General features: G+C 33.6%; 1 protein-coding gene across 1 annotated transcript in view; it reads right to left on the reverse strand.

Annotated features, from left to right (window-relative positions):
• Positions 1 to 26881, reverse strand: part of KIF6 (kinesin family member 6) — a 169634-nt gene that overhangs the window by 120644 nt on the left and 22109 nt on the right. The window contains exons 5-8 of the mRNA XM_035563115.2: positions 24520 to 24629; positions 14806 to 14935; positions 5858 to 6064; positions 528 to 671 (exon numbers count right to left, since the gene is read on the reverse strand). Coding sequence (XP_035419008.1) covers positions 528 to 671; positions 5858 to 6064; positions 14806 to 14935; positions 24520 to 24629 — 591 coding nt within the window. The remainder of the gene's footprint in view (positions 1 to 527; positions 672 to 5857; positions 6065 to 14805; positions 14936 to 24519; positions 24630 to 26881) is intronic.

Raw genomic sequence — 26881 nt, forward strand, 5'->3', positions numbered from 1 at the left:
AAAACAGGAGTATTTGAAAACAATACAAAAATCCTAAATCATTCCACCTAATTCCTTCTGTCCTTCATGACTTCTTGAATTGTCTACCATACTTCATAAAAACTTGACTCCACAAAATATAAAGGAGTTCTGCCAAGACTTTTTCAGTCTGATCGATATTCCGCTTAGAGATCTTACCAATACTTATTTCCTTTGGAAAATCCCTTGGAGGTATCTTTTCATAACTCAAAGATTTATACATCAGAAAAAAAATTAATAAAAAATATGATTCATTACTACATGCAAGTCCTTTCTCAATTGCTCCTTGACTTGAGATTACTTAGAGAATATCACATCCTAAAGGATTTATCTATATGTTATTGAAATTTCTACTGACAGAATTATCTCCTGGAAACAACAGTAAAATGTTTTTTTGTAAGGATGAGAATGAAAGCATACACACTTGAATTGCAAACAGTAATAAAAGTCAAAAGGGCAGGATCTTTTAACAACTGAAAACATTTTCTTTGAAAATAGAAATAACATACATCTATGTTTCTTTTGTCTAAAGAAAGCGTTGCTATCATGGTAGTCATGCAGTTTCCTCCCAGGCTGTCTCTTAGCACTGAGGTCATCATAGAGTTGCGATAGGGAATGTGGGACCGATTTTTCTCTGCAAGGGCAATTATTACCTGAAACAACAGTAAAAATGGAAAAGGCTTTTAAACTCACCTGACACAGAAAGAGAAAAAGAAACCTGCTCAGCAACCTAAACTTCTAATACAAAACTACACCTCTGAACCCACTTAGCTGCAAAGCCTCTGGTTTTATTGCTACAATTTTCACTTCAATGTCAGTGTGTTTGTATGTCTTTGTAGGCATTGGACCTAAAAGACCAAATACATTTAATTTTATCAGACCTTAGCTTTATACTTTATAGCCTCTCAGAAACATGGAAACAGAACACGATAAACTAAAAACCACTCTCCTAAGACACGGTAACTTATTGAAAATCTTCCTCATATTTTTTCCAGCATAATAATAGACTAAAACATGGAGAGCATTCAAGAAGAAACTTCCTCAACATTTGCTAAAGCATGCTTTTAAAATGACACATTCCTAAAGCACATGGTTCTTGGAGGGGTCAATTCATTTATTTCCGAGAAAATGTCTTGAAAAGTACATACACAAATAAAAGTGTGCACTATTACAATGTACTACTGGAAAGAAATAATTTAGTTTAGAACGTATGTCTTGGCCAAAAAGGAAATGGTACACTTAATATTCTCAGTTTCTCTTCTCAGCTGTTTACATTATGATTCTAATTATTATTAAATGAAAAGCTAGATTACCCCATGATCTATTCAGATACCAAAGATTTCAGCTGATATCTGGCCAAGAACTGTACTGAAAACCTGTAGCTATATGAATTGTCCAAGCTATCCTAAATGGTTAGGAGTTGTTTTTCCATCAATAAATGTTACATACCAGCATATATTTTGTTCATACTGCACCAAAGAAAATTGTTACTTTACAAAATTTAGCAGTAACATTTTTGTTGCCACTAGTTTCTGTTAATAGTCTTCAGAAAGTTAAAATTTCTTATTACTGTAAATCTTATATTGCCAGCCCTCAGAGGAACCAATACATAATATGAAAATTACTATATTGTAAAGGAAACTGAAAACACATTCCTGGAGAAAGGTTTTAAAATTTTGTGTATTACTACTCATTAGATGAAAATATGTCATATCTTATAAAACACAGTATCTATGTTAGTTTCTAATATTGCACAGAAACCTCATACTAATGTGGAGTATACATTAATAAGTATGCTCTCTGATTCTGCCACACAGAGACTACAGTCTGAATTGGCAAGATAGGAAAAGAACCAGAGGGAAGATATGTTATTTCTGTTAAAAATGGCAACCATGTTACAGGGAAATTCAGATTTTGCTGAGGTTCATGCAAGAAGTCTGTAGCCCAGGAAAAATTCGAACCCTCCACCACTGGCACTGAAAACCTACGTGACCAGCTCGCATGCCACTGTAGTGTCACGTGCAAGATTCATATAACACAGGAGACGATGACTTTAAGTCCCTTTAGTAAAACCTCACCTAAAGCACTAAATCAATTTTACAAGCCAATCAAAGAATCTGTAATAGAATGAAGACATATCTGAAAGTCAAGGAAATTATATTCTTTCACAAAGCAACAGAGACCACTGTACAATAGGCAGGATCTGAACAAGGATCTTCTAACAGCCAAATAAATGGGATAACCTGAAAATTGCTTTATTTTAATGTGGTCGAAAAGAGTGTGTTATTATTCTTCTGATATCAAAAGAGGCTTTCTTTTCTTTCTTTTTTTTTTTTTTTTAGTATTGGTAGGTCTAATCTTAACAAACCTTAACAATATTACCGAACCAGGACTGCAATACGCTGATTTAAATCACCATAATTTAAGGCAGAAAGTTATATGGATATGTTAATTAGGAAGCAACAAAACCAGAAAATCATCTTCTCTATGGAATGTGGATAAATAGCTGACAGTGAGCTCAAATTTTATGGGCAAAAACTTCAGTAAGTACAAGTAGCAGTCATTCATTAACAAATAAAATTTTTCAGTATTCTGTAAATGGAGCACATTTTAAATGCCAATTAATAGGCATAAATGCTGTTGTGATTGTCAAACATGCTACTATGGCTTATGGACAACAAAAGCTACCCGGATGTGGTAGTAGGGACTTTTAAAAGTATCCATGTACCAAATTGCTGTGGACAATAAAACTGAATTGTCTCTACTGCTACCGTAGATCACGTGCATGAGACTATCAGGGCTTCATTTTGCTCCAGACATACAGGCCACCTAGATAAAAAATGTGATTGATTTATTTGAAAATATTTTAACACCTTAAGATAAGACTGTGATAATACAGAACTGTGTTCCCATTCTCTTCTTCACTCAAAACATTTTCATATGACCATTATGCAAAGTGTTTAGAAATGGGATAACTCAACACTAAAACACCGGTAGATCATAACTAAACAGCTGATATGTAAATAAGCTTATTTTGACTTGTTTAGTATTAGTCACTGCAAGATCAGGATTGAATAGCCTGATTCCTACTGATCAAAAAGATTGTTTTTACTGTCTTCAGTAGTCTTTTAGTCAGGATTAGTAAACATTTTTTATTAATGATATGCAATTCCAAACAGAACCCAACTTGCTTATCTCCAATTGTATTTATTCTACAAGAGGAGTTAAAAGTTGCATGACAAAATGTTAATATATTTCTCTTCTACAGTATTTCAGACCTGAGTATCTCAAAATGCACTATGAAGGTTATTGAACTCAACCTCACAGAAGCTCACTGCAATGCTGCATTTTAAATACATAAAAATCATACAGTAAATAAAAAAGATCCTAAGCACAATTTGTACAATTTCGAAGAGGCCCATTTTTGAATCATTTACTCTCGTCACTTATGATCACTGTAACTGACATACAGCCATTTTACTTCAAGGTCAAATTTAAACAAATGGGAGATATGAAAATAAATCCAGTGTAATAGTAAATGACTGACTGCCACCTGATGTGCCTTAAACTTTCTCTTTTGGCAGGTGAAAAACCTCTGATTGTAGAGTAGATTAAATTGAATAAATTTCTTCTTGTTAACTGAAAAACACAACACATGCAAAAAAATTCTTCCCAGGAAGTGGAACGGTTGATTATATTTTCTAACTATAATTTTGAAGAAATTTTCACACATAGACACACACAAATTTTCCTTTTTTAAAGTATTACCTCAACTGTAAATTTTACTAAATAACATGTGTACTGGAGTATAAATTCAAAGGAACAACTCTGAACTTCAGTTAAGCAATTTTCTTCTCCTTTTATTATTATTTTTTTTTTTTATCCCACTAAGTGACAGCCTCACAGATCAGCATGTACCTTCCTATTGTGGTATATGAAAGAATTTAAAGAAATGTTTCAAAAATGTACAATATTCTCTAGCTGAACTCTAAAAATAACAAATGTCTGTCAACAGGAATAGTGTTTGCTAGACTATGAAAACAATACTACCTATTCAAATTTAGAAAGAATTTCATTCATCTAACAGGTGGGAGGTCTGAAATCCACACTTAAATCCACACTTAAAAAAACTCAGTGATTCTATCTTAATAGCAGAGTACACACAAAATATATTTCATTGATTACTACGTGTTTCTTACCCTTGCTTGGAGTTTTATAGCATTAGAATGCTAAAGGTTACAGAAAACCAGGCAGAACTAAATATAATGGGCAGTAAGTTTTTATAGACAAACATAAATGCTATAAATACTACATAAATGCTAACAATGCTACAAATGCTAAGCCAAAAAAGAAACACCTGAAAGGAAGGAATGCTATGGAATATAGACAACGTCTGTAAACCTGGTGGAATAAAAAAGAGAGATACTAGAAGGAAAGAAAGTAATGAGTGTAAACAGCTTTCACCATCATGCTTATCACAATTCACTGAAATTACTAGGCTTCTAAGATGTAACATCGTATTTTTCTAGTTCTAAAGGGATAATGATTATATCAGATCAGTGGAGGGAAAAATAATAATAATAAAATAATATTAAAAAAACACACACCATCAAAACTGTTAGCTAAAGCTTTCTACTGGAATTCTACTTCTTCAAAGTTTCCATTCATCACCTACATCCCAACACACTCTTAATTCTTTCTTTGTTTCTATTTAACAAAAATTGAGTGACATTACTCAGGACGAGCCTGCTTTTTCAATATTTGCCTTTGCCAAAGAGGAAACATAAAAAGCAAAGTTGAAAAACCTGGCAAAAAGTTCAGAGGAGTTCATTTTCTAATTGTGTGACTAGTAGACACACAGAGATGGCATCTTCTCACTTCCTTAGTTCTGTTAGCTTTACTATTTTTTTTTTTTTTTTTTACTTCCCTCTAAGTCCAAACAAAAAGAATATACTGAAATTTGTCTGTAAATAAATATAACACACAAATGAGACTTTTCAGCTTTCCCTATATATATATATATATATATATATATATATATTTTATAATAGAATATAAGAAAATACCAGGTAGTAGATTTTCCCTCTTAGAAGCTCCAAATGGCTGTAAAAAAAGGAACTCTTAGAACCTTTCTGCATATGTACATTTAACAAATGGTAACCATCATATACACTGAAAGGAGGATAGGGATTTCAGAGTACCTTAAATCAACAAGCTAAATCATTTCAGTATCAACAGCTGAATGACAAAGATTTGTGGAGACTTATTATTATTGCAGTTGCACCTGTGAATCTTATCGGTATAAAAACAATCACAACAGTTACCCCATCAATATATTAACAAAGGTAACTCCTGTCTCAAAGAGATCAAAGATTCTTGTTGGCTGTGGAATAAAACAACAGATGAGAGAAGAGCCTAAAACTTTATGATATTACAGTGCTCAGTTGAACCAAATAAAAAACAGTCACTTCAGTTCAATGGTTCTTGATACATTCTGATTCTCACTGAGGAGAGCAGGTGAAGATCACAAAATTTTTAGCAGAAATACAGTTGCAATCTTGTTAATATCTTTAGTATTCCAAATCAAACAAGAAACCTATTTTTGAAACAGTACCCTGTATATCTAATGTAACCTTAGTGTTTTAACTGTTAAGATTTATCTAAATTAATATTATTTTATTTCAGATGAGGAGGTATCGACTCATACATATTTTAAAAACTGCACTAAACACAGAGTATTAAGATTAACTGAACATGGGAATCAAGATTACAAAAACATTGTACATTGCTAACAAGGAATGGAGTAAAGGGGAAATTTTTCATACTATTTGAATTTTACCTGTTCCAAATAATGTAGCGACAAGTTGATGTATTTGGCTTCTGTCAATAAATGACCTCCAACTCCAGTCTTTGCAACACGCTCTGATCCAGCAAGGTCTACTAAGTGTAACTTGGAATGTCGGATGGTTGCAGATCCAGGTTCCTTGCTGGAGATGTGAATAGTGAAAATGCAGTGAGATCGAGTTGAGGTTTGATTCATTGGTGTCTACAATGAAAAGAAATTAAGAGTACTTAATGTTCATTTAATATATAAATTTAGATTTTTATAGCTTGAAAATCAGGAAATTGAAATCACCATTTCACCTGTAATAAATATGAAAGAAGAACACAGAAAAATGTTTTCTGGCCAAATGCTTGGATAATATTAGTCCAGACTAATTGTACTGCAAGCAAGCAACCCATCGTGTTTCTTCCAAGATATTCTAACAGTGAGGACATCAGCAAAGCAGCTGGCCTCACCATACTGATGAATACTCCTAGAAAAGAGCGCATAGATCAGAGGGGATAATTCCTGATCTCCAAAAGATCACTAATCGTCCTGATTTCATTATGCATCTCTCTTCCCCCCACCTTCCCTTCCTTCCCTTTTATTTTTTATTTTTTATTTTTTTTTTTACAGTCAAACCAGTTTGTAAGTTAAAATTGCTTTGAAATTTAAAGTGTATAATGAACACATCTTGAGGGAACACAGAAAACAGTTGAGCTTGTTTAAGTCTTTTTTATAAAACTTTCAAGACTGTAAAACTTCCTTAAGCCTTCATAAATCAACCTTTTTTTGATTTGTTCTCATCACTGTTTTCCCCCCACTATCCTCTCCATAAGAGCATAAGAGTAAGACACCAATTAAAAAAAAAAAAAAAGACTATGAATCTGCTAGTATAAGAAAGTACTATAGTACTAAGTACAGTATTATTTCTCACCAGGATTTGGAGCAGGTATATGAGTTTAATTAACAACAGAAGACCTACAAGTGATTCTGGCAAATTACATAACCAGTTCTTTGTCTAGTTTGCATATTTCTAGCTCATCCAAAATTCATGGAAATGAACAACACAGATTTCAAAGAACAACACTTTCATAGACAGTACTACTGGAAAGAACATTAATAAATATGAGGTACTATGGTCAATCTGACTAGAAACATGGAGTACACTGTCTTTGGTGTATATTGGCATTTTATTCTTTACAGCTTAGCTTGACACCTATTTCTTCATATGCTTGTTTGTGGAGTCCATTGTATTATGTACTGTATCTTAACACTAATTATAAATGTATGTTGTGAATAGGTCGATCAAGACATATATACTTTTAACGTGAAGTGTAACAATGAAAGGATAATGACGCTTTATTTTAACTACCTGATTTGATGGCTTATTAAATCTTATTGGCAAAATATAAAGTTAGTATTTGCAGAAAATTACAAAAGCACTGGGGAATAACTTATTTAATATACAGATACGTACTTTTAGTGCTTCAGTTTCTTGACATGATGATCTCTTACAAAAAACTGCACAGAATCTAGTTTCTGGTTTTCATTCTGATCATCACTTCTTGCTCATCTATTTTTTTTTTTGGTAGCTATCTACTGGAATAGCTAAGAATAGAATTTTCTGTAAGGCTTTAGATTCACATTTTTATTACATTTGTAAAAAAAATGAACTTGGCAAACTTAGAATTTTATGTGTCACGACAGATTTTTCACCAAAGGTTTGGCTTTTATATATACATATACTTGGAATAGCTACTGCCATACTTAGTTAACTACACACGTGGAAACTATTGGTCAATTTTTAGACACTTACTACTTCCTTAGACACTTACTACTTCCTTTTGTATGTCTTTAGTGGATTTCTCAATATGTTTGAAATTGTAAACAAAAAATTTAAGCAACGCTCAGATATTTAGTTTTAGACTTCAAATGATCAGACAGCATTACACGTGCACCTTTCTTTTTTGAAAATAACATATAAAGATATTTTAAACATCTAAAAGCTCTTTCCTTTAGTTGTAAAACAAAATGAATTCCTTATTATCCTTATAAATGGCTAAAGCTTTAGAACATGCATTGAGATTAAAGGTTTGCCATACAAATAGTATTTTTATTTATAAACTATTACAAGTATGACAACATTGTTATCTGAGTATAAACACTTGACTTGCAGAAAAATAAAATAGGGAAATAAATTAACAAATAATTGTTGAGTTAATAACTAAATCTATACTTATTATAGCTGTTGAGAAAGAAGGTCTAAAAAGTCCTGGCTAAATTGCACAGTTCAATCTCTTGTCTGTATGTTATTCCTCTAGTATTCTGGAGTAATTGTTTATCTTGGTATCCCTTGGGATTCTAAATAGACGCACCAACATTTTTTTTTCCCCATAGTCTGGTTTGGTATGAAACATTCTAGATGTTAAAACACCCTGCAGGTGTTGAAGGTGTTTTGTTAATCCAAGAAGTATGGTTCTCAACAGAAAGACTGCAAGTTAACAGGAATAATAACTGCTATATCTCTTTATTGAATTGTCTCCTGTTCAATTTCCCAGCACTTGTCTCCACCCTTGGTGCAGCTTGCTGCCCCCTCAAGGGTGCCAGCACAACTGCACTGTTTTTGGGAACTGATCCAGCTTGAAAAAAAAAAAAAAAGACCGCAAACCATAGATATTTAATCTGGATCAGTTTCTTGATGCAATCACAGTACAGCTGTGTGAAGAAGTTCTGTTAGAGTAATTGAAAATGGCAGCGCAGAGTGTGTGAACAAGTAGGTGGTGCACAGGAATACCTTAAGCTTGCAGTGCTGGTGAAAAATCTGCAATAAAATTACAGCCTTAGCACTATTTTATTTTGGGCTGCTTTTCCTAGCAAGGCCAAACTCAGAGGGAGAAGGAGAAGAGTTTGGGTCATTTAGTTTATACAGATGAGGAATTTTGGAATAATATAGGCAAACCACTGGCTCTGCTTAACTTCCAGGTTTCTAAGGATCATTTCACAATCCTGTACAGAGCATCAGAGTGCTGTTACGTGATATGCTGCCTTCGGGGGCAAAGCTGAACAAATGAAGTGGCAGTGGCGGCAGTGGCATGGGAACAAAAACAAACAGGTTCAAGAAAAGGTATAGGCCCTTCAAGCTTTGAAGGGCAATAAAATTCTCCCAAACATAGCTAAATGCAATTATATTAAGAAAAGGTTATAAACTCTTTCAATGTACTTTATTCAGCATTTCTGATGCCATGAATAATCTGAGCCAGTTTTACTTATTTTACTAGGAGAGCTATGATTTTACTACTTGCAGCTCTGCAAAGCAGGATTGGATGCTTAATTTTTCCAGCTCAGAATCCACATCAGAATTAATATTTAAGAACGTTCTTTGCCAAAGTCATGGCAGTGGTCACGCTGTAGTGCAGACAAGTCTATGTCAGACCAAATATCAATACAAGTCTGGCTACAGAAGCACAAGAGTTAAGTAAAAGCTGCTAAATCTCTGCAAGAAGCAGGAGAAATTAGCATGCTTCAGAATAAGCACTCTTTTAAGTTTTGTTATGCAGTAAAACCTCATGTATTTCAAATTGTGCTTTTAGTAATACCTGATTAAACTGGGCAGAGGCAAATAAAGTTAAAAACGTATTAAAATAATTTCAGGACACCAAAGGTTTCAGAGTACCAAGAGTTAGCTCAGAGCAATATTTGTCCTATTAGTAATTTATTGTCTATGGAAAAACACAACTTGATTTTTCATGTTCTACTGGTCATTGGAAATTCCATTGCTTTTCTCTCTACTACTTCTTTTGTCATGTAAAATGAATGGAGTTGATTTGGAAGTCATTGGCTAGAATCCTAAAATACCATGTTAATAAAATCCTTCTACAGAGTGGAAACATGTTTTAATCAATACACCTTTCTACAATATGATTTTATCTCCACTTTGCAGTTTTCATATATAGGAAGCTCTATAAGAACTCTTGAAGGAAGCATACAGCAATTCAAATGTAAACTGTTAAACGGGATGTGATTATGAAATGATAGTTGCAGTCATAATCCCCCACACTTTGCTGCTTTCATCATACAAGTAGACATAAAGCACAAAGCAACAAACTGCAACTTGTCAGCATCTTCAGTCCAAAAAAAGCCAATTTTTTTTAGCAGTCATATATGCAACTTCTACCACCATTCAGCTGTTCAGAAAGTTTGAAAACTGAAAAAAAGAGAATAAATAAATACATCTTCTGGACAGTGTCTCATAGTCTAGTAAAAGGTTCCCTTGGCGGCTTTGGAGTTCATTTTGGCTTTGTTAGAAGTATTCTAAACATATGTATATGAAATCATCTTCAAGCTAATTTGATGTGATGAAGGAAAAAAAAAGAAGGGAGCGATCTGGCTTTTAGCAGATGGTTGCTATTGTGAAAGTTATATATAGAATAACAGATGAGCTGCAGTTACGCTGCAGTTACTTACAAAGAAATAATTTTTTCCAGGAATTCTGTGACATCATAAGCCACATAAGCAGACTTCAGATTCTTTGTGATATCACGTGAAAAATACAAAGGAATTAATGCCAGGTCATCTGTTTCTGCCCATTTCTGGCACAGTGAAAGAGGAATCCAATAACATATCTTTCAAGATCACATTGTGGTAAAGCAACAGTGTTTGGTCTGATGTTTGAAAATACTTACAAGAGAAATTTCAAGGACACGCAGCCTACTCTCCTTTTTTGACAAGGGCATACCTGTGTCTGCTGAGATTAAATAAGTGTATAGAAACTTTGTGACTAAAACCATTACATCTATTCATACAGCAATTGCAGGAAGGTGGTGTCTAATTAAATGAAAACCTGCTGCACAGTCATATTGCAAGAAGCATCTGATTTGGATGTTTCTGTCGAGGAATAGGACCTCATGAAATGTCCAGAAATTGCTGAAACACAAGTAATCCATCTTAATCCAATTGTTATCTACCTTAAATCCAACTAAACACGGCAAGAGTTCCTCCTAATACTAGAATTTATGTACTTCCCAAATCTGTTGTTTGTTGCAGCTGGTATTGCAAATGTTGTTATCACTAAGAAGAAAAGAAAGAAACAGGAGGCTACTGGCCTAAATAAAGTTCTTAATAACTGAATCCCTAAGGAGGAGGGAATTTCTTAAATAGAATGAAATGTATGAAACGGTGTTTGAAAACAACCACTGAAAACAACAGAAGCTGCTACTATCTGGAAGAAAAATGTGTTGATTATGACTGCCAAATTCACTCAGAGAAAACAGAAAAGACTGCAGGACAGCTGGGACAACAAGATTTCACAGGTGATAAATGCAGTCATTCAGGCCCTATTGCAAACCATCTCAACTTGGCTGTTTATACCATTTCAGTGAAACCTTTTCTTCTTTGAACCAAAATATTTAGACATCAGAAGAACATGATTTCCCTGTATGAGTGATTTAGTGACTAGCCAAGGCATAAATGAAGGAATGCTGATCCAGAATACTCCCATTTTCTTGACAGAATGTCTCAGTGAGAAGGTACAAGATTTTGTTTTGAGGAATGTTTCTCCTTCCTCTTTTTTTCTTTTGAGGTTTTTGAATAAGGGCAAGTGAAAAGAGAAAACACTGATAGCATCCAAGGCAGATATCAAACTGACTTTCTCCAGTCTCAAGCTACTATCAGATGGACAGCTGCATAAAGGAGTTCTGGTATCTTTAGTCATTTTATAGGTCAGATGGTAAGAAAAGAGCTGCTGTGTACTACAAAAATGATAATTAAGCAATTTAACACAGTCTCTTTTTCTCTTTAAAATTCATTTTTATAATATTTTGATGTTTACATATTATTGGTGTATAGTACAGGACATCACAAGTCTCTACCAAGGCTGATGGAGCAGAGATTCTTGTGTTGAAAAGCAGTGGGTACATGTGTCTAGTTAATATAAACTCTTCAAGTTCCAACAGAACCACACTATGTCAAAGGGTTTGTAAATTCAAGAATAGGAGGTTCCTGCCTCTGTATCTGGTAGATGATTGAGACTTTAGTATTTCTTTAGTTCCCTTTGTGATTGGTACAGTTCAAGTGCAGTGGCTCTTCAGGAGTATCTGGGAACACTTATCACAGTCGTAACTGCAAATTTGTTGCTACAAAAATCAGGCTGGAAATAATTGTAATCTGACACTTCCCTGATTTCAAAACCAATACTTCATCTCTTACCTTTGCATATTTACAACAAGTAGAGTTTCCCAGTTAGGCCACGGTGACTGAGGTAGCTTTTAAAGTAATTATTATTCCCTAGTGAGAATATTATTAAACTTTACATTACAGTGCCTTTTATCCATATAAATCCCAAAGCATTTTAACGGCTATTCAAAGCAGTATGTATGACACACTGATTGTTTTACCACACACTGAAATTAAAACACCTGTGTTGAAACAGTGATGCCATTTGCTGCTGATGATACTATAGAGCAGGTTTGCAAGGGTGGAAACGACTTGACAACTCATACCAATGAGCAATCTTGGAAAGCAGAAAGTTGTAATTCATCTTAGAATATAGCTCTAATATGGATAGCATACTTTCTTGGCAAAAGTGTCATTTAATCTGGTATGTTCATGTGTTCAAAATCTGTTTTTCATATTTCATCCAAGAAACAATGCAAACACTACTAGTGACTCTCTAAATATATTCATGAGGATAATAATGGACAGTAAAAAAAAAAAGAGGGGGGGGTTTAGTTCAATTCAGAGGTCACAAGTCAGTCCCCACCACTATCTTTAAATGTTTAAAAATTTTATTCTTTATCGAAAAAAACATATTTAAACATTGCCAAAATCTTACTGCTTTTCCCATGTGTACTTCATACATTTTAAATGATGGAACAAATACTGTGTAGCATGCACTGTCTTCCAAATTTAAACAATGGAGAATTATAGTTATAAAACCACGCTGTAAAATATTTCCTTCCTCACTAAAATGAAGTAATTTTTCACTAGAGGAAAAACAAATGCTAAGTGTACACACACAACTGCAGTGTTCAGAAATATCAATCTCACAAAGATTTTATAGTTCTGAAATTAATGCATGCCCTTGGGAGGCTACTGTCTCTACCTTACTCTATTTTAAGAGAAATACTAGAAAAGTACTATCAAATAACTAAATCACATAGGTTCAGCATATTACTTCAAAGGACAGTGATCACAAGTGCTTCTAGTCACAAGAATTTAGAAATAAACACTTGAGATGAAGGCATATTAATAGTACATATACAAAAATAATTTGCAAACACTACTGAAATGTACGTAAGTTTTTTTAGACGCTGTTGCTACAGCCAGTGCCATATATGCAAATTAGATATTGAAATCCCTTGTTTGCATGTATTTGAGCTAACTAAATCGTAAAGTTGGCTTAAAAATCAAAATATGAGAAATAAATTGATTCGTTTTTACAACCTGTTGCTTATTATTGATTCTTATGCATTCAAATGTAATAAGAGACTGTTTTTCATGGGAAAACAAACAAACAAAAAATAGCCTATACAATTGGAAGTGCTGCCAACAATCAGTTTTCTGTTTGTCCTCTTCTCATTTCTCCCTGGCAAAATATAAGAGACAAAAATTTCCTATTTGGATTTTTATATTATGAAGTGTTTATGCATTCGTGTCTCTCATTTTCATTTACACAGCGTGTAGCACACATCTAAACTGGAGCCAAGGACTGGTCCCATACTGGCCTATAAACCAATTTTCCACAAATTAGACTAGATTCTTCTTTTTTCCTTCTTATTACCTATACGGTTACATGTGGAAAAGAAGTTTTCTGTTACAAATGTTCCCTTAGGTTCCGACATGTAATGTATGTTTTCAAAATTACGACCACTTTTTCATGTTAGCACAGTTAGACTTGAGGGCAAAATGCAGCCCTCAACCCAAAAGTTAGACTCCACTAGCAGAGGCATTTAAGAAATTAAATAGTCATTCCTATTTTCAAAACAGTCCTGCAACTTTTCAAAGAACGATTATATCAGGGATAAAGTATTAGACTGTAATATTAGAGACTGATGTTCTGCCACAGTTTTCCTATGTGATCCACGACAGTTTTTCCATACCTAAACTCATCATAAAAAAAAAAAAGATGGATCAAACATAGTTTTACTTATTTTTCTATTTAGGTTAATTCATCTTAAGTCTTAAAGCTTAGTGAAACAGGGTCTTCGTCTTTTTTGAGGTCAGGAAATGTTATCATAATTCAATTAAGTTTTAAAAATATGGAACTCTGGAGAAGCTGTTTGATGTCATAAACCTTTTCTAGACCTCCACATTAACCCCTCATTTCTGAGGGCACTTTTTTCATTCTTTTAAGTGATATTATAAACTGCTGCACTCACCTAAACCCAAAAAGGCCAAGTGATAACAGGCACTACAACATGTATCGCCTAAGAGAAAGCACCACTCAGAAACCTCTCTGAACCGTGCTGAAATGTACCTGCTCTTATTAGAAAGGAACAATGTTTGAGATAACTACCTAAGTAAAACTTCTAAAGAGAAATCCAAACTTACAAAAGCAGCAAAAGTGACAACAGCATAACATTTGCTAACACTCAGATCAGTGAATCCTTTGTTACTGGGGTTCCACAGCAACTGCTTCCTAAGACTTTTCTACAAATCTGTATGTGTGTTGACACGTATTCAAAAGTCAGTCTGTGTTTTATGAGAAAAACATTTTTGTTTTACTTATTTTAATTGCAGTAAATTATTTCATCAATGACCACCATACAGATTCACTAAGGAAAAACAAAGCCCTTTGCAAAGTGAAAGCAATAATCAGAGAAATGTTTATTTAATTTCACTGTGGAAATATTCTCCCAAAATAGCAATTTACACATTTATCTCTGAGGATTTCCAAAATAGTATCTCTTGTGGAGATGTTTATAACTGTTATAACAAGTAACACTTGTAGCAGCAGTTCTTACCTCTGCAATCATTCTGTTGGTGTCTCCCAAGAAGAGCAGGTTTAAAGCTTCCTCTTCATTGTTTGCTTGCTGAAGAGACAAGTTTTTCATATGAATGTTCTGGTCAGGGTCTTCCATTATTGTCACTTTTCTACATGAAATAAAAGGAGAAAAAACTAGAACTGTTGCAAGGTGATCTTTGTTCTACACTTTCATTTTGATTGCACTTAAAAGGTGACATCTAAAACCCTCAAACAATCATAACAAAAACGCTCTAAAAGAAATGTTGATTTTTTTTTTCTAATTCTCTGTTACCTCCTTTTTATTCCTTTATTATAAGCCTCCACATAGAATAGGAAAATATAAAACTTGTACATATTAGAGAAGACCTTGGGACTGTTTTGGTGAGATCTCCAGAGGAAGGTGTTAGATGAACCAGCACAAACAAATAATAAGTAGGGGCTTGTCTGCCATTGCCACAGCTATTAAGCACAAATGATACATAAAGCATAACATGATCTCGATGAACAAACAGACATGGAATATTTCAGAATCAACACACCTGTAGCCAATATGTTTCTAATAACTTCGCATTTGTCAGGATTATTTCTTTTCATTTTTCTTTGTTAATAACTACAAGTGTAAATAATCCCTTTAATTAAAAGCAAACAAAACCAGAATGGTTTTACTTATTACTACTGAGGCTAGGAACAACATTAGTTATACTTCTTTAAACCTTACATTTCAGAAAAAAAGATGTTAAATGGAAGCATCAAGGACACGGCAAAAACTTCAGGAGTACTATTTACTGAAACTTTTTCACTTTTCTAAACAGCCTTTTTTACGTAAGAAATTTTTCTTTTAATCATATAAGTGAAAGTTAAACTTTATTGCCTTTGCTGAGTAGTTATGAGGGTCTCCTCAGTCAGAACAGTCTACAGTATTCAGCAGGGAAGCCAAGTAGTTGCATCACTGAATTTGGAAAACTCCCAGAGTGAAGACTCTGTTAAAAATGAAGTTCACTAATGAACTCTGAAGATGATTGACATGCATCCATCAAGGTGAATTACATGTTCTGATTTCCTGTGTCTGACAGGGTTTCTGCAACATTCACATGAATTGTTCTGCTGGCACATGAAGTGGCAGAAATATAGGAAAAACAGCTTGCCCCACCAGCAAAGCTTTAATGTGTTCACCAGCCTATATTCTGCTGCATTTTTAGATTTCTGAAGAACTTCAGGAATATTATCTCAGGATTCTACTGAGCCCAAACCACATGGTATTTCGTCTTTCACCAAAAACTCTTACTTGCATAAAGCAATTAATCTCATGTGCACATGAGTTCACAGAGCACATCACTACAAGCAATCTAAGCAAGAAGCTTAGGTGCTTAGGGACATGGTTTAATGTTGGACTTGCTGATCTTAAGGGTCTTTTCCAACCTAAATAATCCTGTGATTCTGTGAACTTAAATCAAGGAAATAGAAACTTTTGTAAGTGTCAAAAGTCTTTTTTTTAAACATCTTTTTCTGTGAGTAGTGATAAAAGATCAACAGCAAAAAAACCAACAAAAAAACAAAGCCAACACTTTATAGATTTATATATATATATAAAAATAAAAGTATATACATATTACTCAAGATTATCCACAAGAGGGAGTATAGGGCTTGAGTTTTTACCTCTAGATCATTCTTGCATGTTAATTACTCCATGCTGCTTAAAAAACACACAGGTTTGGTTTTGTTCTGGTTTGTTTGTCTTGTTTCTAAGATTTGCAGACACAATTAAACAGCATTGCATAATATTACCCTTAAGTATTATAGAAGTCATTTACCCTCTGATAGTCAAAACATTGGAGTGGATATACAGAAACAATTTGAACTCTTTGCAATACACTCACTAATTTCCAGAGAAAAACACACATAAGGGTAGACACAATGCTCCTATAGTAGTCATAACAACTGTTTTTCCAAGAACAATTGCTTCTGCTTATAGCCTTATTTTTGTGCTCTAGGAAAAGACAGCCCCAGTACAGTTGTGAAAACCTGCTTCCCCCATTCAGAGCATAAACTGAAAAGCATAATTTTGCTTAACAATGTTTTGATAAGGTCAAGTTGTATTCTGTTCTCATTCCATCTGTGCATGCATCACACACTAAAGCCCAGAGTAGTTTTGATTAAAATACAATGCCTTGACTAATTTTAACGTTTTGAAATTGCATGGTGAGAATCATTTATCTTTTTATAATTTAGGAAAGCAATGTTGTATTATTTTTCACATTTGGGATAGTATTTAAAATCCTAAGGATCTTTTCAGACTACATTTTGAACAATGGTTATAAATAATTTCCAGACAACGAAGATTTTAGCTTGGACAAAAAGCCTTGGAGGATTATTACACCAAAAAGGAAACAGTGGGGAGATCACAAATCCTTGACAACTTCCTATACAATGGCCTTTCAGCTATTAGGATTTCCAGATGGAAGTCCAAATTTGCACATCTTGAGAAGCATCTGTCAAAACTCTCTCTAAAAGCAAAATTCTAAAACAAAAACAAAATTATTTATTGTGCTATAAAGTCACTGTTTAATATGATTATAGAATTTTATAGAACTTTCTGTATAATAATGAAATGTTTAAATTTCATAGCCCTAACTTGGATCTTGGTGTGGAAAAGCTCTGTTAAGTTATCCATAATGACTGAAAGAAGGCAGAGACAAGGTTTTGTTTTCTTTATAAACAATCTTTTTCCATTTAGCTTAATGAATGGAATTTGTAGCTGACTAGAAAATCTGTAGGATGGGAACAGCCTTTTTTATTTATTAACTCAGGCCCTTTCCTGCATCAGCTGAGCTCCCATTAATGCAAGAGAGCCTTACACATTGAATGCTTTCATCTATGAAATTTCTGTTACTGGCAAACTATGAGGTTAATGTTTCCTTTAGCTAATTAATAACATCTAATTAATTTATGTAATATAAATAAAAAATAAACCTTTTGGAAAAAAAATGACAATTTTTCCCATGATTATATCTGTCTTTAGGACTTAGAACTGAAGAAATCTAAAATAATATCAAAAACTATAAATATTTAAAAATGAATCACAATGGTTTAGGTAAATCATATATTAGGATATATACCTTTGACAATAATAACTAGCAGAATATACTGATACTACCTTGGCATAACAGGTGACTATACAGATAGTAATAAATGTAGGAAAAGGATAAAAAAGAAAAACAGCAAGAATGCATCTTGGAGTCTGTCCAGCAGAACAGAATAAGGTAATGGATAGCTAGTCTATATGAAAAGTTTGAAGGAGATTTATGTTTTAAGAATGTCCAAGTTCATCATTTTACATAGCATCAAAAAAGTAAAAATAAGAAAATCAGAACTATTGTTGCCTTTATACCACATCAGAGGACAAAATCTGACAAAATCCTCTGATGTGTTATTCAAGAGGCAAGGTTACAGAGTTATTCAGCCATCAGCACAGCTTTCAATAGCAAAGATTTGATTTTCCATTTAAATATAGACCTAAAGCCTAATCTGCATTGCATATGAGACGTGACAACTACAAGATAAGTAAGTATTGGTGAGGGCTGTTCTAACACGTCATCTTGTGATAGGAAAACCTTCCCACTGTCTCCAACGACTTCTTCTGAGACAAGAAAAACATTGTTCTATACTTCGTGGACATAGGAGTGTATTGATCCTGGCCAAGACACCATTGCACATTTAGGAGTTATTGATCCACACAACAGTTGACCTAAACAGACGCAGGCCTGTGTTGGGATGCACAAGTTCAGTGGCTGCAGGGTGAATTCAGCCACCTCATTTTAACACCGTAGCCTGCAGGCAGCTCCCACCTGGGACCCGTGCTTGCAACACCTACATGGCCTTGCCTTCACCAAGAAGTGCAGCAAGATGCTCTCACGAGAACATCCTTTAGGAGTGGAGTTGTTTTCTTGTAAGAAAACAGTGTAATTGCTCAAGCGACCAGAAGGGAGAGCTTCTCTCCGTGCACTCTGTGCAGCGCGTTGTGGAAAATCCATTCTGGCTCCATTCAATGCTGCACGAACTGAGGGTGTCCAGCATCTGGAGGGATGTTCTCACTGTCAACATTCCTCTCCTCATCCTGTCCTATTAAAGCAGTGACCTTACTAAGCCATTTGTTCTCAGGTCTTTCTTACTGAGATCTGGAAAGAACCCTGTGACCCCCCTCTCTCTCCTGCCACCTGGCTCACTGCAGAACAAGTTGTTAGAATTAGGAAATGCAATTGGTGGCTCACACACAAACAAGATAGATAAGATCTGTTAGAATTTGTTGCAGCTGCAATAATATCATTCCTAATAAAGTGTTAGTTGAATAAAATACTTTCATATTTAAAAGTAAATTTGTCTGAAAGAACACAGCAATAATTTCAGTGGAATTACTTCACTCAGATGACTTAGATAAGTCACCTCTGAAACTTTTCACTGACTTCTCCCTACTGCTTTTGAGGAAACAAATCATATCTCCCTACTGCTTTTGAGGAAACAAATCATAAAACATTAAAAAATAAAACACACCACACCAAAATGTGAATGAGAATAAAAAATATGTGATGTATGCTGAAAGCATACATTACAAAGCGTAAAGCATACATTGCATACATTAAATACATACATAGCATACATAGAGCATACATTACAGACGGACCCATTTAAAGTGTAACTTGAACTGTAGTGAACAACACAATCTTTGAAGAACTGATTCAGAACAGTTGTCTGCTCTCTCTTCATTAACAAACAGAAAAACTTTACTTTTCAAACCTGAATATTCTCCTAATCTTTAAGTATTTGGTAGTAACACTTACACTGAGGTCTCTTCATTTTAAAGGAATGTATTTCATATGAAAACAGTGAGCTTGTATTATCATCAACCTTAGAAATTTTATAACACCAGTAATTCTCAGAACACTGAAAATTACAGTTCTTGCAGATCTACATATGGGTGGTGACCAGTCTCTAGGGTATGTGGTTGACATATTCACTTCAGAGGAGAAGGGCTGACATAAACACTGTTGAATCTAGAGCACAGAGATAGGCAACAGGTATATTGGCATTAAAAATCAGACTGAATAAAATATAATTTTTCCCATATGTAGGAAATGATTCCTTTAGCCTTTTGTTGTTGTTTTGTTAAGAAGCACAGGAATTGTTACACTAGGTGGCTTAGCTTTAGATATCAGAAATTTAGAAACTCTTCAGGCCCTTGGGGGGCAGTGCAGAAATAGAGAAATAGAAGAGTACAAATTCACCTGAGGTTGTTAACCAATATTCAGTTAACCAATATTCAGTTACAGATTTTTTAAAAATAAAAATATTTTAGACTGACCCCACGGAACATAACAGTGCTACATGTTACCAGTACATAGTGATATGGATGTCATTACTGATGTTTGATGAAGTTAACTAGTTAATAGCTTAAAGCGCCTGTTCTATGGAATTGAGTTCACTTAATCTATAGTTCAAAAACCTTAATTTGTCTACAGCATAAACTGCGGATGGATTTTCAAAGGATTCAGTATAAACTAACTGGGTTTTTGTTTTGTTGGTTGTGGTTTTTGTTGTTGTTGGTACTGGTGGTGGTAGCAGTGCTGGTATATTTTTGGGGTTTCTTTGGTTAGCGCAAGAACCACCCAACCAAACATCAGATGAAATCTTATACCTTCCTGGATCAAAGGTGGCTTTAAAGAATTTTGACACACAAATGGGGAAAACACGTATGCTGGCTGGCAGTTTAGATCATGCTTTCATCTGCCCAAGTCACTCCTGATTAACAGTTGTCTGATCTCCTTGTGAAGTAGCTTGTCAACTACCACAGTTTATAGACTGATATTTTAAGATAAACGAGCACTATTTTTAGCTGGTCTTCCAGCGCAATAGTGTTGCCTGTCCTGGTCTGGACAGGTAGAAACAGTAACCTGTTAGTTGTCCTGATTTAATCTATGACTATTGGTTTTACAACCCCAGTCATTATTTCTATATTATCATCTAGTGCCAGGAAAATTTTTAGTTCTTAACAGATAATACAAACTATTTCAGAAGAATTTGTACTGATGGGTCATAACTGAAGTGAAATTGGTTTAATTCAGTATCATGGAGCTATATAATTCACTAATACTCTGTACAATGGGGAACCTGTTAGAGGAGAAACCTTGTAAAATCTTAGAGCAAACGAGGAGCTTCAGAAAATTTTCCCTAATTTGAACAGTCCTGCAAATCTTTTATAAAAACAAGAGATGACAGTAAGAATTCAAATAGTCTTCTACCAGTTGTATTTCATAAGAATAGTATTATAATTGTTTTCAAACATGTAAAAAGAATAATTTCTATTTTCTTGTATAAGCATGAGAATGGGATTGTCTATATTAAAGTAATTTTTGCATTCTAACAAGTTACTTCAAGTGAGTCTGCAGCTGAATAAGCTGTGTTTTAGCTACAGCTTTCAGCGAAGTTAAAACATTGCCAGCTTTGCATAAGAAAAACAAGTTACAATTGTAAATTCACGAAGTATTAGGGTATTTCAAAATGTATCTCTATGGACTACATGTATCACCATTACAACTAAACATTAAGAAAACTTTTTTTTTCCCTCCTGTAAAACTGAAAGTTTACTAGGGTTTCAAAACCAAATTCCATTGATATATAAATATATGTATATATTAGAAACATGATTACATTAAATTTCATTAATGAGCCTGTCCTATGAACAGCCTTCATTTTGTAAACTGAACAGACTTACACTGAAGCACATAAACATATTCTTATTTTAAAGACTGTAAAGTTTTTCCACATACACAAACCTGTGATATATAGTGAATATCGTACATTTAAGTTACATTGAATCTAGAGTTTGCAGGATTCCAAGGGAAAAAAAACAAACTTCAGTGTAGGTACATACAGAGACATATATACTTATTCACATAACTCTGTGTGTATATATAGAGATATATAAACTACATCCACACATTTGTCAGGAATTTGTTTCCAGAGAAACAGTGATTTTGTGCGAAAGCCTCTTCTTTTCATCTGGAAGACTAATTAAATGATTACTCTAATTAAATGATTAAGCATTGTTAGGATGAAAAATTTATTAGACTAGAAAAGGCACAAAGAGTGGCTACACACAAAACACCAACATCAGGATCTGGTATTTCAAAACTACTCATGCAATGATTAGACGCTATGGACTTTTTTTTTTATTTCCAACTTCTCCTTAAACTTCAATTTTCACGCCTTTTTCAATTTTCACACTTTTTTTTCCAAGTACTATCAATGAATCTATTGTGCAATTTTCATAATGTACTTCTATAACATGAATGTCATCACATGACACATTCAAACCAATATGCTTATTCTTACCATTGAACTGAGAAGTAATATAAAGTCATTAAGATGGAGCTCGGGAGAAGTAGCTACCTTTAACGCACATTGCATCCATCTTCCTTTGCAAGAATGCAGATAACAAAAGTATTCCAAAAGAATCTGCATACCTTACTAAGCTAAGAAATCTTTTCCTTACTTTTTTTTCCATCTTATATACTTGGGAGAATACCAGCAGACTGCTAATATTTATACAACCATAGAAAAACTGCATTTGGCTTTTTATGGTGCTTAAAAACTTGATGATCCGCTGTGGAGTTCAACAGGAAATTATGCATAATATGAACCTTCTAAAGTACCATAAACGTAAGTTTTTTAATATTCTCACTAAGTATGTGCTTTCAAACAAACTTGAGTAAATTAGATTCTTCTGTACTTTGCTTACTACCAGTAAAATCCTAAAAGGTCTTAAACACATAAAATGCTCAGAAAAATGAAATATATATTCAGGTAATAAACACTTGATACATTTTAAAGTCTGTATAACTACTATTTACTTTGCCATTTACAAGAAATTATCCAAGTAGCTGAAATATAGTTAACTATGTAACTACCCTTTCATGCAATTTGTACTTCCATTTTAGCTCAGACTGCTACTATATATTTTCAAATTTTAATCCCTAAATTAACTTAAAAAATAAACAAAAATACTTTAAATAAATACTTTTACACAGTGTAAAACATAAGCGAAGGTGTAGTTTTAGTACATTACATGTATCTTTTGACAACTGATATACAGAAAAGAATGACCATAGATAGTAAAGCCATAAAGCATTTATTAACAATAGTCATCCTGTAGAGAAAATTATCTCACTAATACTATTATGCACACTGTTTTCAGGTAATTATGATAATCAGTGTGCTTTATTGCAAATACACAACCAAACTTTTTCCTCAACTTTTCATTTTTTAAAATAGTCTGAGACATAACAAGGAGCTATTCTTCAGCATAATTGAATCACCATACATAAAGCAATTTTGATATTCAAAAATTCATGAGTAGTAATAAATCTTCAGAATCTAGTTTTAAAAAGTGATTTATATTTTCTTGGGCAAGTAACCCCAAAGAACTGTTTCAAATAAAGTTGCGATTAAATTAATCAAATTTAGTTTAATTCAAATGAATAATTTCAATTTAATAAAATGAATAAATTGAAGGAGTTCAAATAAAATATGACAAAAATAAGTTAAATTAATAATTTAATAAATCTGAATAATTTAATTGCATTAACTTTTATAAGCTGCATAAAAGTATAACAGACTAGTATTACAGTATTACAACAATTCTGGAGCTTTTGGTGGAATATATTTTATATGCATATATTAGAAATGGGTTTAATATGTTAATAACATAATTAGTTCTTATGGCACAACTTATGGCACAAAATTCCATTGATTTTCTGTTATTGGTCCATTGGCAGTTCTCAGTACACTCCCGCTCTTGTATCAGCAGTGATTAAATTGTTATTTACGTATTTCAGTCATCATCATGCTAAGCAAGAAAGTTTATGATTCTCAGCATTATTTCAGGGGATTTGCATATGCAAGTAGTCAACAAGTCATTTATTTATACTATTTACAATTTGCTGAGTTATTTTAAGGATAACACAGGTTATAAATTCTTCTTAGAGACTTAGAGAGTAAGTTTTGAGTTTCCTATAAAGTGTAAGGTCTTTAACCTTGCTGTTCTTACATGTTCATGACCCACCAAGCTTTATTTACTGCCCTTGTCCAAGTACTGGTAAGTGCTGGCATCTTGTCAACGGAAACTGTTGTAACAATCATCCATCCTGATGTAAATATAATGTCTTTTGGAGTTCCCTTTGCCCTTTCCTATCTATTACCTACCTTATTTCATAACTGCTCAATCTAGAAAAATAATTAAACTTGAAGGAAAAGGCCTGAGTATTCTTTCAAGGAAATACTCCCTTTTATACATCTCCACAGCACACACACAAATGAATACCACATAAAGGGAAAGGATGTCATGAGAAAGCACGCACCTCTTTTGTTTCCAATGGCTGCCATAGATCTCTTCTGCATATTATCAACTTTTTTTTTTTTTTTTTTTAAGTTTTACCTTCACTTACTGCAATATAATTTCCCTCACTTCTATACATACAAAATAACAAACTTTAGATAGTGTTGATAAAAATGAAAAAAACAAACAATAAAGTATTTTGAGTTAATTAACACAGAGATAAGTAGTACAGTTTCAAAAATAAAATAAAATCCTCAAACAATGCAACAGGGCATCTAATTTCTGTTGTTACTGTTGTTGCTGATTCTCTGCTGTGTCACTTACGGCAAATCTTCCAATCTGGAAGCTTCATGTCTTGGGTCCAACAAATCATAACCACATTCATTGTAGATTTCTAAGTAGGAAACGTGGGTTGTATACATTTTGCTGTTATCCTGAATAAGAAAAGTGAAGAAAGAGGAAGAGATATAAATAGGAGCAAAAGCAAGGCCAGAGGACAAACTTAACTCTATAGCTTCTATGTTGCTTCCTTATTGTCTCTTTATTTTTCTAGGTATGGTTTACATTTTCAACTCATGATACTTATGTTTTCTGTTACCATGGGCATAAAAGGTGATGAAGAAAAAGAAAAACTAAAAACAAACAACAACAACAAAACCCTATGCCCATGATTAGAAGCCAGTTTAGTCTGTTTAAATTTATTGGTTCCATATACGTATGGAAGTCTGTATACACTTAGAACACAACAGCCTGCTTACAGAACCATGTAACATACCAGTTTTCACTTAGAAGACAAAAAAGAATCTTATTATAAAGAGGTAAAACACTCATATTATGGGTAAAAAGACTACTCTTAAAAAAAAAGGAAAAAGAAGAAAAATATTTACTTAATTTAGAAACTTCAGTGACATACTGCTTTCCACTCTCTTTATCACAACTTTTAAATGCTGTATATGTTCAGCTGCCCTCTCCAATCCTCCTTTTTTCCTGTATAATACGTTGCCAAAATATAACTTAACACAACTGTATTTCACATGCAGAATTTTCTTGTGCCCCAGATCCAAATCCAAACTACCTAAATCTCAAAATAATGGGATATTATTTCCAAAATAAAAGAAAATTAGTCGCTGTTTTTCAGTGGATGAAGCCATGGTGAAAGCACAGCTTTATAATGCAATCTACTACAGTTGTTTTGCAAAATACATTGAGACACAAACTTTTCATTTCCATTCAATAGTTATTTCCTGTATGAGTTTTTTTTTATTGATAGCGACAGATCACTATTTCAAGGAATACTGTTTAAAAAGATACACTACAGATGGTTGGAAAAATGTAGTAGGAAACTGTTTAAACAGGAAGCTGTAGAAATCAAAACAATTTCTGAACAATAAATTAAAAAGAGAATCTATTAAAAACAGAGGGGTTGATTTGCCTCTCATTTTGGGAAAAAGCTTTGGTTCCTTGTTTCCAAACCTCACTGTCTCAGTCCAAGTAAAATTTTAAAAGGTCTTGCCTTTTTTTTTTTTGGTCCCTGAATTCACTTCATCCTGTCCCATCCTATCTAGGGATAGGATAGGAGGCAGATGACTCTTCTGCTACATCAGCGCTTTCTAAAGCATGGTTATAGATAAACAGAAATTAAACAAGGGAAAAGCATGAAAAAAAAAAGGCAAGAGGAAACACCAAGAGTGGTGCTTTAAGAAGCACCAAGAAAGAAAATGTACAAAACAAGCACAAGAATATAGAAGCAGGCAGACAGAAGTATCACTGGAGGCACAACTAAGTAAAGTTTTTCCTCCAAAAAAATAGTCTGAAAATAGAAACACAAACATTTATTTTTGTTAAAAGGCAGAAAATAGTTATTTTTCATTCTATTTTGTTTTTATTCCATTAGCAGTGTTGGACAAGGATGTGGCTGTGTTGACACTGTATATTCCTTGTAATTGCCAGATCACCCTCTTCACTTCCTACAACAGAAGTTCTTGAGGAGGTCGCGTGAGTGCAGCTGGAAGTCTAAGGCAACATGATCAGCCTGCTTTTTTTCAATTCAATTCATAGAAGAACAAACCTCTGTGTACTTGCAATACACTACATAGATGTACCTGCCAAAGCCATATTTTGAAAGAGACAAGGAAACTACTCAACATTTTTAACCCTTACTTAGGTAGGGCATACTCATGAGACTGAGACATAATCCCTTATGAGTAAGAACTGGCAACCAGTATTAGGTGAATGATAGAGTACAAAACTACACTGTTTGAGGCTGTCATTGAACATCAATGAGTGATACTAACATCAAAAATATTTAAATTTGTTTAATTAAATAGCTTTGTTAAAATGTGAAAATTAATCTTAAATTAATCATAGGCCTGGTGGAATAAGTAAACAGGCAAAACATATTACACCAGATTGAAAACAGTTTCTCTCTTCTCTTCACTTTGCCTCCTATGGTTGTAGGATAACAATTGACTGTTTGCTCACGTCACTGTTACACATAATAAAAGAAAATGTAGTATCTTGTAAACATAAACTATCGTCAGTGTGCTTATTGATGACACATCCTTTTCATTATTCACTCATTTCATTGCATAAAAAAGTCAAACAAATTATTCTACAATATTTTGGTTAGAAGTAAAACACACGTACATTCTTTTAGGAAAACAATGTTTTGCCTGGAATACCATCA

Source organism: Cygnus atratus, chromosome 3, assembly GCF_013377495.2.
Source record: "Cygnus atratus isolate AKBS03 ecotype Queensland, Australia chromosome 3, CAtr_DNAZoo_HiC_assembly, whole genome shotgun sequence".
In the NCBI taxonomy this organism is placed as follows: Eukaryota; Metazoa; Chordata; class Aves; order Anseriformes; family Anatidae; genus Cygnus; species Cygnus atratus.